The sequence below is a fragment of the Phocoena phocoena genome, chromosome 7 (assembly GCF_963924675.1).
Source record: "Phocoena phocoena chromosome 7, mPhoPho1.1, whole genome shotgun sequence".
Lineage (NCBI taxonomy): Eukaryota > Metazoa > Chordata > Mammalia > Artiodactyla > Phocoenidae > Phocoena > Phocoena phocoena.
In genome coordinates this window covers 76,378,192-76,393,481 of record NC_089225.1, presented here as the reverse complement: position 1 = coordinate 76,393,481, position 15,290 = coordinate 76,378,192, and the positions used below count along the sequence as shown (strand labels likewise).

The 15,290-nt window shown below is 38.9% G+C and overlaps 1 protein-coding gene across 1 annotated transcript in view; it reads left to right on the top strand.

Moving 5' to 3' along the window:
• The window catches only part of HECW2 (HECT, C2 and WW domain containing E3 ubiquitin protein ligase 2), a 244,591-nt gene that overhangs the window by 133,222 nt on the left and 96,079 nt on the right, over window positions 1-15,290 (top strand). Inside the window, exon 13 of the mRNA XM_065880275.1 lies at window positions 8,480-8,665. Within this exon, the coding sequence (XP_065736347.1) occupies window positions 8,480-8,665 (186 nt within the window). The remainder of the gene's footprint in view (window positions 1-8,479; window positions 8,666-15,290) is intronic.

Here is a 15,290-nt window from a genome sequence, read left to right as displayed (position 1 = left end):
AGAACTTTCCTTGCCAAGGAAGAGCAAAGGCTTGAGGACAGGAATGAGTTTGATGTGGTACATAGTACGGTCAGAGAGGTGAGCAGGGCTTCAAAATGTAGGGCTTGTGTGATCTGGCAAGGAGTTTGGGCTTCATTCTAAATGGGCTTTATTCTAAAAGGGGTTCCTGTGGGGGTGTAGTTTTGATTTTTTTTAAGTTTCTTCTACCTACTGTGTTGAGAATGGGTTTTAAAAGGCAAGATTGGCATCATGGAAGCAAGTGAAAAGGCGCTGTGGTGAGACATGGAAGGGACTTGGACTAGTGCCGCAGCAGTGGAGATGGTGACAGGTGGATGAATGTGGCACATATCTTGGAGGGAGAGCTGACATTCTTCACACTCTTTTGTCAGTGAGGCCAGCACCTTCTTTGTTTAGCTAGATAATAGTGTTTGAATATTGGACTTATTTTTCTTCATTGTGTGTGTGTGCACGCACATGCGCTATTTGCAATGTAATGGCACAATTTGAACTTTAATCTGTATTATTAGCATTTTATTTTCTTTACCAGTTTCTTAAGTCTAGAACTTATTATTTAGAAAAAGTCAGTAGGCTTTTTCTGGAAAGGGCCAGAGTGTAAATATTTTCAGCGTTTGGGCCAAGGACAACATGTAAATGAATGGATGTGGTTGTATTCCAATAAAACTTGGTTAGCAAACACAGCCAGTCAGCCCATGAGTCTATAGTTTACTCACTCTTAGTCTAGACAGCCCATAAAACAATATCAAGGCCTGATTTGCATTTACCGATTTCTTCAGTGTTAATATTCCCACTGTGGCCAATTTCAAGCTACCATCTTTTTACGGTGTGCGATTTGTGATTTCTTTTTGTTGAAGTATAGTTGGTTTACAACATTACATTAGATTCAGGGGTACAGTGTAGTGATTCAATATTTTTTATAGATTATACTCCATTTCAAGTTATTACAAAATAATGGCTATTTCCCTGTGCTGTGTAATATATCCTTGTTGGTTATCTATTTTATACATAGTGGTTTGTATCTCTTAATACCCTATTCCTATCTTGCCCCTCCCCCTCCCTTCTCCCCACTGGTAACCACTAGTTTGTTTTCTATATCTGTGAGTCTGTTTCTGTTTTGTTATATATATTTGGTTTTTTTTTTTTTTTTTTTTGCGGTACGCAGGCCTCTCACCGCCGCGGCCCTTCCTGCTGCGGAGCACAGGCTCCAGACGCGCAGGCCCAGCAGCCATGGCCCACAGTCCCAGCCGCTCTGCGGCACGTGGGATCCTCCACGACCTGGGCACGAACCCGTGCCCCCCCCGCATTGGCAGGCAGACTCCCAACCACTGCGCCACGAGGGAAGCCCTGTTTTATTTTTTGATTTCACATATAAGTGATAACATCCAGTATTTGTCTTTCTCTGTCTGACTTATTTCAGTAAGCATAATACTCCCTAGTTCCATACACATTGTTGCAAATGGCAGAATTTCATTATTTATTATGGCTGAGTAATATTCCATTGTGTCTTCTTTAACTATTCATCTGTTGATGGACACTTGAGTTGCTTCCATATCTTGGCTATTGTAAACAATGCTGCTATGAACATTGGGGTGCATGTATCTTTTCGAAGTAATGTTTTTGGGTTTTTTCGGATATATACCCAGGAGTGGAATTGCTGGATCAAATGATAGTTCTATTTTTAGTTTTTTGAGGAACCAGCATACTGTTTTCCATAGTGGGTGCACCAATTTACATTCCCACCAACAGAGTACAACAGTTCCCTTCTCTCCACATCCTCACCAATATTTGTTATTTGTAGACTTTTTGATGATAGCCACTCTGACGGGTGTGAGGTAATATCTCATTGTGCTTTTGACTTGCATTTCTCTGATGATTAGTGATGTTGAGCATCCTTTCTTGTGCCTGTTAGCTATCTGTATGTATTCTTTGGAAAAATGTTTTTGAGTCTTCTTCCCAATTTTTAATTGGGTTGTTCGTTTTTTTGATATTGAGTTATATAAGCTGTTTATATATTTTGGATATTAATCCCTTGTTAGTCATATTATTTGTAAATATTTTGTCCCATTTAGTAGGTTGTCTTTTGTTTTGTTGATGGTTTCCTTTGCTGTGCAAAAGTTTTTAAGCTTAATTAGGTCCCATTTGTTTATTTTTGCTTTTATTTCTTTTGCCTTAGGAGACAGATCCAAAAAATATATATTACCATGATTTATGTGAAAGAGTGTTTTGCCTATGTTCTCTTCTAGGAGTTTTATGGTTTCAAGTCTTACATTTAAGTCTTTAATGCATTTTGAGTTTATTTTTGTATGTGGTATGAGGAAATGTTCTAATCTCATTCTTTTACATGCAGCTGTCAAGTTTTCCCAGCACCACTTATTAAAGAGACTGTCTTTTCTCCATTGCATATTCTTGCCTCCTTTGTCATAGATTAATTGACCCAAGGTGGGTGGGTTTATTTCTGGGCTCTCTATTCTGTTCCATTGCTCTGTGTGTCTGTTTTTGTGCCAGTGCCAGTCTGTTTTGATTACTGTAGCTTTGTGTATAGTCTGAAGTCAGGGAGCATGATACCTCCAGCTTTGTTCTTTTTTCTCAAGATTGCTTTGGCAATTCGTGGTCTTTTGTGGTTCCATATAAATTTTAGGGTTTTTTGTTCTAGTTCTATGAAAAATGTCATGGGTATTTCATAGGGATTGCATTAAATCTGTAGATTGCTTTGGGTAGCATGGACATTTTAACAATATTAATTCTTCCAATCCAAGGATGCAGAAGATCTTTCCATTTCTATGTATTTTCAGTTTCCTTCATCAATCTTTCATAGTTTTCAGAGTGTAAGTCTTTCACCTTCTTGGGTAAGTTTATTCTTAGGTATTTTATTCTTTTTCATGTGATTTTAAACAGATTTTTTTTTTTTGCTTTCTTTTTCTGTTAGTTCATTATTAGCGTATAGAAAAGCAACAGAGGGCTTCCCTGGTGGCACAGTGGTTGAGAGTCCGCCTGCCGATGCAGGGGACACGGGTTCATTCCCCGGTCCGGGAAGATCCCACATGCCGCGGAGTGGCTGGGCCCGTGAGCCATGGCCGCTGAGCCTGCGCATCCGGAGCCTGTGCTCCGCAACGGGAGAGGCCACAACAGCGAGAGGCCCGCGTACCACAAAAAAAAAAAAAAAAAAAAAAGAAAAAGATTTCTGTATTTTAATCTTGTATCATACAACTTTGCTGAATTCATTTATTAGTTCTAATAGTTTTTTGGTGGATACCTAATCATATTTATTGAAAAGAACAAAATTAAGTAGATATATAGGTGGCATAACTCTAAAGGAAAACTTGAGGAACAAAATATTGGGATTTTTTTTTTCTGTTTTTGCGTGGTTGTTGCTTTAAGATATATTCTACTGCCCTCTTCTGGTTGTGATCAGATTGCTTCCAAAATTGTCTTGATAAACCATTTCTCCTGATAATTCAAGATTTAATTATTAGTGTCATGTCTTTTATAGTTGGTATGACTGTGTTTGTCTAATAATTGTCATACATAAATACATTTCATTATATGCAACTGAATAATGTTTCCAACATACATGCCAAATAATTATTACTTTGGCTTTTAATAAACTCTCTAGAAATACATTAATTCCATCTTATACACTCCTCACTACTTAATGAAGAAAAATATTGCTCCAAAATACTTAAATATATTCTTATAATACAGAAATTCCCGCTATTGCAAGGTAGATGAGTTGATAGTTTAGTTTTGTCAATAAGTTCAGTTTTCCCTCCATTTTACTCTTTAGCTAGATGAGAAAAATGTAAAATCCCTTATGATTAAAAATATTGTGAAACACCTGCTTAAGACAAGACTGTTTCCATATCCCAGCATATATCTTATGAAAACAATGTTACTTGATGTGGTTCATGATAAATTTTGTTTAGTGAATAATATATACAGATGCTCATATCTGCTCCCTTGTGAGCCTTTGTATACATTTGCTATGGAGGCAGTGATGATATTTTCCAAGCATGAAATCAGAATACCTGTTCTTGATGAAGGATTTCTGGAATATGATAGATTTTCTTTAGCAGTAATGTATCAATACTTACCTGTGTTATTGAAAAGAACAGATTTAGAGTAAATCAAGACTGGGCCAGGTAATCCTGGGCATATGATCACCATAACACTTAAAAAAAATATCTGCCAAAAAAAGAGGTTTGATTATTACTTGCATTGATTGCAATTAATTGATCGATAAGTTGGTTGATTGATAAGAACTGAGTGTTCACATACAATTTTCTTATTCTGTTGCCGAATGGCAGTAACGTTCCCCTCGGCTCATCTCAATATTTTTCACTTCTAACACCTCAAGCACTTAACCAAACAAAACATGTCAAGCTCTAAGGAGTGTTATTTTAACAAAATTCCACAAAGAAATTCAGTTCATAATCAGTTGATCATTCATCCAGCCATGGAGTGTTTCTTTCTTTACTAGGGAGATAAGACAAGAAACAACTAAAAGGATTGGGAAAGGGAGTTTTGGATTAGAGAAGGGATGGTCAAAATGGACATCTTAAATCACATCAAAGGACAAGAAAACTTTACACCCTGCAGGGTTCATTTAAAGGGGCTCTGTCTACTGTTAACAGTTGCCAACTTGCCTTACTGCTTGTGAGTCCACATGCAGCAGCTTCCCAGGTGAGATCGTTCTGTGCATTATAATGAGACTGCTATGAAATAGGTCCATTTGCCCTTTCCTAATCTACTTTTGTTTCAGGTAGAAGATCAGATCCGTTTACTGCATATTTTCCCTGTAAGACCAAAACAAAACAACAACTCAAACACAGAAAAGGATCCCTTTCCAATTAGACCCACTGAACCCCAGAGGGCGAATAAAGATGCCTGAAGACGAAGCTCTTTCAACCTAATCCCACCTGTTTAGTATTTCTCTTTGGACTGTTCTCATTCTTAGCTCTGCTAGTTCTATCAGTGTGTTTCAGTATTTTCACTGCTACTGTGGCCTCTGTTTCCCAAGCTCTACTTTCTGCCTCCAGTGAACCCCTTCCTCCCACCTCCCCCTATAATTTTCCTTCTCTATCCCTTTGAGTGATCAGGCTGTGCTCATCTCTGTATCCTCAGGGTCTAGCACAGGGCTTAGCACATAATTAGTGAGAGGTTATGAGACGCTTCTTCCCTTAACAGAAAGTGGGATGCTCCCCCAAGATCTTCAACGACTGAAAGTAGAAGACAGTTTTAGTACTATAATTCATCTGTTAGAATGTAGTTATGATAGGTATAATCCCTTATATATTCTTGTACTTACTTCCACTCTATATTTTTACAGTGATTTTTACCTCTTCAAAGCACTTTTACATCCTTTGTTCCACTGGATTTCAATCCCACATGCCTATGAAGAAATCAGGGCAGTTGCTATTATCCTGTCTTATAGTTGAGCAAATTGAGGCAGAGAGTAAATTACTTTCTTTGTCTCTGTCCATGAGCTGTGACTAGAATCCTCACCATAGTTCTGTATGAACTGGAGTATAAATATCTTTTCTGAACAAAATTACTCAGAAAGGATATTTATATTTCAGATCATATATATGTATCTATATATACAAAATATACATTTTAAAACAATACTATACATATTGAATAAACATAAAATATATATTTAAAAGTAGAGTAAACAGATGTATATATAAGCATAGACTTGTATAAATGTTATACATACGTATGAACATGTATAAATAAACATATACATGTAAATAAGTATGTATGTAGTTTCTTATAGACATGTAGCAGTCCAGAGGGATGTTCCTGTTTGCCTTATGTGTTTTCAATAGACCCTAGTAGTCATGTGCATATTATTCAGACTTGAAAAAGCTGTGGTTCTAAAGGTTGTTTGCTGGTTACTGATGAGAGAAATCTTCCTTACACTTAATTTACTTTGGTAGATGCTTTTTGCAAAGAGCAGTTGAACTTGGCACTGTATTACACGTCTCATTGAGTGGAGAGGAGGAAGATGAAAGGACATAATTAATTATAAGACCAGCCTTAAGACTCCTGTGCTCAAAGAGCTGTCCAACCCCAGGGAGTTGCTTCGTGCCTGAGGCTGGAGTGGGTTCCTTCACCTAATCACCACTGCTTGCCCTAATGAAGTTCTGCTGCTTTTCTTTAGCGGAGTGAGGAGCATTTCTGGTGCTCTAAATAAAGAATCAGGATGTGGCCTCTTATTTTAATGGGCGGAAGGAGAAGGAAGGGTAACAGGACATACACCTATTTAGAAGACAGCTAATGAAATGATTTATCTGACAGAATTATCCCGCAATAATTTGTCCCCAAGGAGACTTATTAGGAAGTATGACTTGAACGTTCGTTACCATCGCCATCACAGAAGCTAGTGTGGTCTCTGGCCTCTATGCTTGTAATGGCTTCTGTGAAAATATATCAGCACCATGGAGCCAAATGCAGAAAACAGATGCCTTGCTGATTGGACGTAAGACTCCAAGGAAGGGTCAGCCACAGGCTAAACTGTGAGTTAGCTAACGTTTGTCTCTGACACCCTCCAACTTCTTTTATTAGTCTCCTTCTCTGCTTTCATGGTATCATTTTCTTCTTCTCTCGTGCTCTCTAATTGCCCAGAGCCCCTGCATGGGCCTGCCTGCTTTGGTAGTGCTCTGTGCTCTGAAACTCATAATTTCTCACAGCCATCAAACCTCCTCTCATTTAGACTGTCAGGTTGAAATGTGACCTCAAAATATTTTCTACTCAGGTTTACTAAGGAACTAGTACACTAATATTTGAGGACTGTTTAATGTGGCTGGCCTTCCCTCCCTCCCTCCCTCCCTCCCTCCCTTCCTTCCTCCCTTCCTTCCATTTTGATAGAGGAAAAATATTCTAATGCAAAGCAAAAAGTATATAATGACAGCGAATCAATCAGAATAACGGTAGAAAAGTTACTTTATGTAGTTTAGGTTATACATCAATAACGGTGACCAAAAAATCTCAGTGGCTTAAGCCAGCAAAGGTTTGTTTCTCATTCCAAATTGGGTTGTCAGGGTTCTCTGATCCCTGTAGTCCTTCAGAGACCCAGGAACCCAGACTGGGAAGCAGCCACCATTTCAAACATGGCCGGTTGCTGTGCTCACTGTACCAAAGAAAAGAAAGCTCTAGAGGGACTCCCATCGGCAATAAATGCTTTGACCTGGACATGACACATCCTGAGGGACCCTGGAAAGACAGGAGCATTGTTGACTGTCCTCATACTCATTTATCTTTTATCCTCAATAACCAGCACAGTAAATGTTTATTAAAGTGAAATGATTTCCAGGGATTCTGGTTTCTTGTGCGTTTGCCTTGGTCTGTCTAAAAGGAAATAAATAACAGAACCCATGAAGTAAAGCCTGAAGGCCTCCAGACTTAGTCTGGTGTCCCTGGGACACTAAAGATAAGAGGAATCCAAAGCCCTTTGAATCTATGTGAGAAGAATAGCATTCCAGGAGAGATCATTCACGGTTGGTCAATTTCATGAATATCACGTTTCTTCTGATGACTTAAGGAAATAGCTCTATACAGTTATTCCTTTTCTACTGCTTGGCACATGGTATTGTGCATTGAATATTTGTTGCCTGACTCATACGCAGACAGCCCATGGTCCTTTTTTGGCCTCTTTAAGTATCATGAGATACTTTTACAAAACAATCACTTTTTTGTACGTGCTGGTATAATGGAATTTTATTAAATGTGTATTTCAATCATGTAAATTTAGCCATATATATGTGTATTTGTCTGTGTGTATGTGTGTGTGTGTACACACACAGGAAAAAGAGAGGGAGAAAGAAAAAAAAAATACTGAGTTATACAGTCCAGGTAGTTCTGCCTGCCATTCCATTTACTGAGATTATGCCTCCAAGCAGGAGTGAGATGAAAAACTCCAGTCTACTCTGGTCTCAGATAAATATGACTCTCAGTGAGAACAACTCAGCCCATTGCATGTACTTCTAATATTCAAATATATGGCCAAGCATTTTTTCATACAACTTGGCTCCTAAATGTACGCCAGCTGCTTCATTGGCACTCACCCATAGAGCCAATGATCTGTTCCTGTGCCAGAGGAAACACTGGCTGTACTGGGGCTCACTGTGAGGTGGTATGTTTGTCTCCAGCATGGTGTGATTTCGACTGTGTGGGTTTTGCCTAAAACCAACTTTAGGATCTTACATCACGTGTAGAATGAGACTCGACAGCATTCTCGTTCCTTAGAAAACTAGAATCATTAGTGAAGACTCCCTGATTTTCTGTAGTCTATTTTATTTTGATCAAAATTATTTTGTTTTATCTGCTGTTTTCCATGTGTGGGTCTTGAGTTACATTGAAACCTGTACACTATTCCAAAGATTAAATATGCCCATGGGAGTATATATGTTACTTTTGCATGTCCCAAAGCACATTAACATTGTTTTTCCATCCTCTCCAGAGTGCCTACCGCATGTTTACAAACAACACGTGTTTGAAGCACATGATCACCAAAGTCCGGCGGGACACCCACCACTTTGAACGCTACCAGCATAACCGGGACCTTGTGGGATTCCTCAACATGTTTGCAAACAAACAACTGGAGCTGCCGAGGGGCTGGGAAATGAAACATGATCATCAGGGCAAGGTAACTTGCGGGAGTTGCCATGGGGAAGCCTCCGTGTGACTGTGGGCTGCTTGTGGCTTTGGCACTGGGCCCTACCCTTCAAGTGAGGGCTAAAAGCCCTGCGTGACCTGGTTCAAGGGAAACCTGGACAAGCAGGTTGTTTGATACCATAAACCATTGCTACACTTTTCTGAAGTAGTGTATGCGGTGGATGGCACTTGTTGGGCAAAACCCTCACTTCCCCTGGATTTTCTTTGAATTGTAATCTCTCACCATTTTCTACTGATTAGAGAAAAGGTTTCTTAGGCAACAACACTTCCTTCTTCTAGCTATACAGCTTGTGCTGTGGGTAGTTGAATACAAGTTGCGGCATTGTTTGGAGAAAGTGGCTAGGAGGTTGCTAAGCAACAGTGCAAGGTGTGTCTGTGACACCGTCAGGGTTTGGGCCTCAGTCTTGTTGATTCAGAACCCTGGTTTTGTTAGCACATTAAAGCAAGATTCACAGATTGATGAATTTATGATGAGAAATACGTAACTCTCACACAGGCCGGGTAACCACATCGGTACTTCCTTCTTCGACGGATGAACCAGAAAGCTGACTTGTAATCAGGAGGTTGTTATATAAGTAAGAAATCAGAATGAGAAAGTTAGTAATTCTTATAAGGTGTTTCTCAGCTAAGACTTTATTTATTAACTCTCGTTCAGCACCTACTATGAGCCATGAACTGTTTAAGCCCTTTGTATGTTTAAGCTCTTCTCAACAACTCTGTAAGGCAGTACTGTTATTATTATTGCTATTGACATATAAAGGACCCCAGGTCCAGAATGGTTCAGTGACTTGCCCAGTGTCATAGAGGTGAGCAGTGTCTGAGCTGGGCTGTAATCCAGGCAGTGTGTTTCCAGGGTCCATGCTCTTCACCACCACAGCATGCTCTCCAAGTATTGAGTAACCAACCTCAATTTCCCTATCTATAAAAAGCCTTGAAATATGTGACTTGTAGGGTGGGGAGGATTAAATTGACAAGATATTTACAATAACTATGCTTGACTTTTTCATTCAACAAATACTTATTGAGTACCTGTGCAAAACAGCTAAGCCAGCTACTCCATGGAACTGCCATTCTGATGGAAAGAGATGGGCAATGGACAGATAGGTAAATACATAGCATGCCAAGAGCTGATTAAAGTTATGATTTAAAAGAAAGCAGGAGATGGGGTCTAGAGAAAGGCAGTAGTGGAGTGTTATTTTATAGAGGGTGGCTGGGGAAGGCCTCACAGATAAGGCTCTACATGCACACAGACTTGAACGAAGTGAGAAGTAAACCATATCAGGGAAGAGCATTCAAGGCGAATGGAATGTGGAAAGTACTCAATAAATGCCGTTCTCCCCCAAAGTACCCTCTGGCAATAATACCACAGTAGCATCTTACTCATCCTGAACTCAGCTTCCAGCAATCTTATCTAATAACTTATAAGCAGTCAAATTAGATATTACAAAGTACATGTATGTATTTTGCATGGGAGGAGCCCTCAGACTTTCATTGAAACTATTGACTTGATTTCTGTAAATTCTTTTTAGTAAACCTCTAATTCCCAGCCTAGAGGAGATTAGAAGTGGCAAGCATGAAGTAGAATAGATGAAAGAGAATGGATTTGTGATTAGGTCCCTGGACCACAGATAGAATGGCGTTGTATCAGAGTCAGGTGGGCATGGCAGGGAAGTCTTTCCAGGACACTAAGAGCTGCACGCAGGGACCCTTGGCACTTCCTGTACTCTCTCCTTCCAGAGGAGGATGTCACTTTGCTGGTGCTGATTCTGGGTCAACAGCCTGAGAGCCCAGTGTTTGTAAACATTCTAACTAAATGGAAGGGCTCAGGTGGTCCAAGAAAGGACTTCGGAAAATATTGATTGTATTATACCTGCATATAAAAGAGCATTAGCAGACGAAGAATTCAGCTCTGTTCTCAACTCTGACAGTATTTTTCCTGGTGTCATGAGGAGCTATACTCATTAGAGAACCATAGCTCCAGGGAAACCCAAGTTGAGATAATGCTGCATGTATTTCTGCTCTATATAGAGACTTAACTTGCTAAGTCATTTTGTATCCTTAGCTAAAGGGAATCGGGAACTTATCATGCAGACATGGAAGGGGAGGTTCCTTTCTTGCCAGTCACAACTTGTCAGACATGCTTCAGGAGAGAGCTTCTTATTAATAACACCTGAACCTCGAGAAAAGTTTAAGTTAAACTTAGGATACTATTTGAGTTACGATGTATTCTTAAGAACAAATTCTGTCTCATAGCTTTTATAAAGTTTCGATAGTTAAACAGAGGTAAACATTATCTCGGCTGTGTGGGTAACATAACCATCCATCTTATTCCCTGAGGGTTTGGATTCATTTGGGGTTTCAGCCTGAAGTTGTAAGCATTGTAAAGAGCCCTGGATGTGGGCTGGTAGATAGCTGACCTCACAGTCTGTTGGTGGCTTTGCATTTGAATGCTGTGTGGCATGAAAGATGTGGAAAGACCCCTGGCCTTGTGGACAAAATGGATTATCAGACAGGCCTGAAAGATTATCACTTTAGCCTGATTCTTCTGCTTTGTGCATTTGGACTTTAATAAGATTTTTAGCTAAGCTGGGTACCTTAATGAAAGCAGGTGTATCTCCCTGTGCTTCTCCCCTATCCTTCCTGTATAAATGATTGGCCTCCAATGAACTAAAATAGCTTAGAAGAACATTTGGGAAAGGCCATGTCTGTATTTGGCTGTGCTGCTTTTGATTGTACTTTAAAAGTCATGGCTCCCATCCTCCAGGCAGTTAATAGGTTTTCTTCCAGCCAGAAATTTTAGCTCCCCTTTTTAATGAATAGCTTTACCTCCAGAACATTTAAAGGGAGTAAACTTTTTGCCCCATTTAATATAACATCGAAAGCTATTAAATACTACGAGGTTTTTTTTTCCCCTCAGTGATGATTGATTTCTAGAATTGGCATGGAATAGGATGGCCAAATCCTCACCTGCATGAAAAGAAATGGTTCTTAAGAGGAACGTTGTCAAACGTAGCTGCTCAGGCTTATGAAATTTGGCCCCATGTTGTCTTCTCAAGTGCAACATCTTCCTTTTGTGTTTTCATTTGTTTTGCCATTCAACACACTTCTGAATGCCTACTATGTACATGCCACTGTGATAACAATGATACAAGCTAACAGTGTAGCATTATGTAGTATGTAGCATTGGCTGTGTGCTACCCATTTTATAAGCACTTAGATTAATTCCTTCCCTACTCACAGCAGCCTTGTACATAACTGCTATTTTTATCCATATTTTCTAGAAGAGGAAACTGAAGCATAGCATGGCAAATTTACCAAGGTCCTACAATTAGTACGTGATAGAATTGGATTTGACTCAAGACATCCAGCTCCAAAGTCTGTGCTTTTACCCTGCCTCTCACCAGTGAGGAGGGTGAATGTATATCTTCTAGCAATTACAGTGAAGGTGCTCTGGGAGCCTGTGGTAGGGTCTCCTACCATAGTTGAGGGGGTGGGGGCTTTTAGACACATCACTGAAGGGCAGCATATTGGATGGGTTGCTCTTGGCTCTCCAGGCATAAGCGACTCCCCACAGAGTCTCCCTTGCACTGTTTTATGACAGCTATCCCCATCTGTCTCATGGTATAGTTAACTTATTTTATCTTCTAAAGCAGATGATCCCCTTCTTGAGAGTTCTTCTGTTTATTGTTTAATTACCCCCTTCAACCCCAGTGCCATTCATATAGAAGATTCTCAAAACAAGTTTGATGAATGAATGAAACTTGTCACCTGTAGATTCCTGGTTATTCAGTGATGTCTGCTTTGGACAAATGAAGAAGCTTCCAGGCTCTCTCCTCAGTGCCACTCCCTCCTCCTGTGCTGTCACCAGAAGTAGCTCCTAAGATTCGCCTGATTTGACCTCTCTTAATGCATATGTTGTCTTGGATTTTTCGTGTTACATGTTTGAACAAGGTAGTGATTATGCTTGTACCACACTTTAGCTGTCTTCAGTTTTGGAAGAGACTTTTTGTTTTCTAATTACTTAAGGCCAAAGGTTTAAATTGGGTGAGATTTCACAAGAGTCTATACTGATATGCTTTTTTTTTTTTTTTGAGAGTTCTAGAGTGAAAAATGTCCTTGACTTACATAAAAGAAGTAAAGTATTTTTTTAAATTGACTATTAGTTGAAGAGTAAGAACAGAATATCAGGCCTTACTAGGTAAGATGAGGATGATGATGATAATGACAGTGACAATGCTGTTAATGATGATACCTGCGTTTATTAAGCTTATACCATGTGCCAGGCACTGTACTAGGTACTTTTTCATGAATTATCTTATTTGGACCTCATGGAAGTTTATGAGGTGGGTATTATTATTATCTACATTTTATTGAAATTTAGAGATGTTAAATAATGTGTGTATTAGCAAGTAAGTGAGGAATTCAGGATTCTAACTCTAGGAGTATGACTCTTAACTGCTACACTCTATTGGGAGAGATTGTCTTTGGAAATGAGAGATATTTTATCATTCCAAGGAAGAAGAGTTCCAATCCAGGTACTGGGGTTACTGGTATACTTCAAGGCTGAGTCATACATACATACATACATATAGGTTTTGATTAGATCATAGGTAGTTTACTAGATGTAATGCTAGGAACACACCAGAAACACATGCATGACTTCATGCTCAAATACCATAGAGTCCTTATGCTAAGGACGCATAGAATAATGGAAAGGAATGAAATTCACATATATCAATGACTAATTAGATGCCAGGTTCTATGATAGGATAATATATTAGCTCATTTAACTTTCACAATAATCCTATGGAATAGGTTTTGCTATAGATGAAGAAACCAATGCTCAAAGAGGTTAAGTATGCAAGTAAACTCTTGTATACAGATCCATGTCTTTCTGTATCCAAATCCTGTAATAATTTTCCTGTGCAAGGTTAGTCTGGACCTCACTGGCCACTAGCCATCTAACTGACTTGGGATACATCATTTAAATTTCCCAGGTCTGACTTTCTTTATCTCTGCAAATGAATAGAATAGGTTGATCATTGTTTGATGTGCTTATTGGTCATTTGTATATCTTCTTTGGAAAAATGTTTATACAAAGAGTTGCCACATGATCCAGCAATTCCACAGTTAGGTATATACCCAAGAGAAATGAAAATATGCTTCCAAACAAAAACTTGTACACAACTATTCACAGTAGCGTTGTTCAAAATAGCCAGAGGGTAGAAACAACCCAAATGTCCATCAACTGATAAATGAATAAATGAATGTGGTAGATCCATATAGTGGAATACCGTTTAACAGTACAAAGGAATGAAATACTAATACAGTATGGTAAACCTTGAAAATATTTGCTAAGTAAAAGAAACTGGTCACAAAATATCACATACTATTCCATTTATATGAAGTGTCCAGAATATGCAAATCTATAGAGGTAGAAAGTAGATTCATGGTTTCCTTGGGTTGGAGATGGGATGGGGAGTGAATGCTAATAGGTATGTGGTTTCATTTGGAGAAGAGAATGTTCTAAAATTATATTATGGTGATAGTTGCACAATCCTGTATATATACTAAAAACAGTGGATTATATACTTTAAATGGGTGAATTGTATAGTGTCTGAGTTATATCTCAGTAAAGCTGTTTAAAAAATTAATAGGTTAAATTAGAGGAAGAGTAAGTTTCCCTTTTTACTTCCTAGATTTTATAGATCTTTGATTCTTCAGTCTTAAAGGTTAGATGATACAGTTCCAAACGGGGTTTGACATCAAATATGTAATGCTTTTCTTTCTACTTTTAATTACATTTGGAAAGGTATCTTATTCAGAATTCCACACTACATTTTAATCAGTATTTTGTTCCATTACTTGATTTCCTTAATCATTTTGATTTTGGGAAATAATCCACATTTTATTATATGCAGGATAGTCCTCATGAGACTGTGATCAATATCTACGTGTACATATTTGTTGTACCTAAGGTCTAGGATTTTCAACTAACATATAGGACACATTTTGACTTGCCTTATTTGAAACAAAACATATAAGCAAAGAAAGTAGGCCAGTAGAGAAAGAAAATCTCTTCTTACTTCTTATTGCAGTAATTCTTAAATGTTTGTACACTCTCAAGACTGTGAAAATCAAGGGTATTTTGGGATCTGAGTTACATTGTTGATACAAACTTTTTATATTTATGCAAGAAATATGTATCGGGGCTTCCCTGGTGGCGCAGTGGTTGGGAGTCCGCCTGCCGATTCAGGGGACACGGGTTCGTGCCCGGGTCCGGGAAGATCCCACATGTCGCGGAGCGGCTAGGCCCGTGAGCCATGGCCGCTGAGCCTGCGCGTCCGGAGCTTGTGCTCCACAAAGGGAGAGGCCACAACAGTGAGAGGCCCGCGTACCGCAAAAAAAAAAAAAAAAAAAGAAATATGTATTAGTAGTATTAAAATGTGACTTGGTTAAAATGCTTCTGGTTCTTGGCTAGGTTTGATCATTAGTATGTGTTCATGGGGATAATATATCTGGTAGACGAATATGAGTTTTAATAAGGAAAACCAAATGTTACTTAACCTAGGAGTGTTTTTTCTTTCTTCATTTTT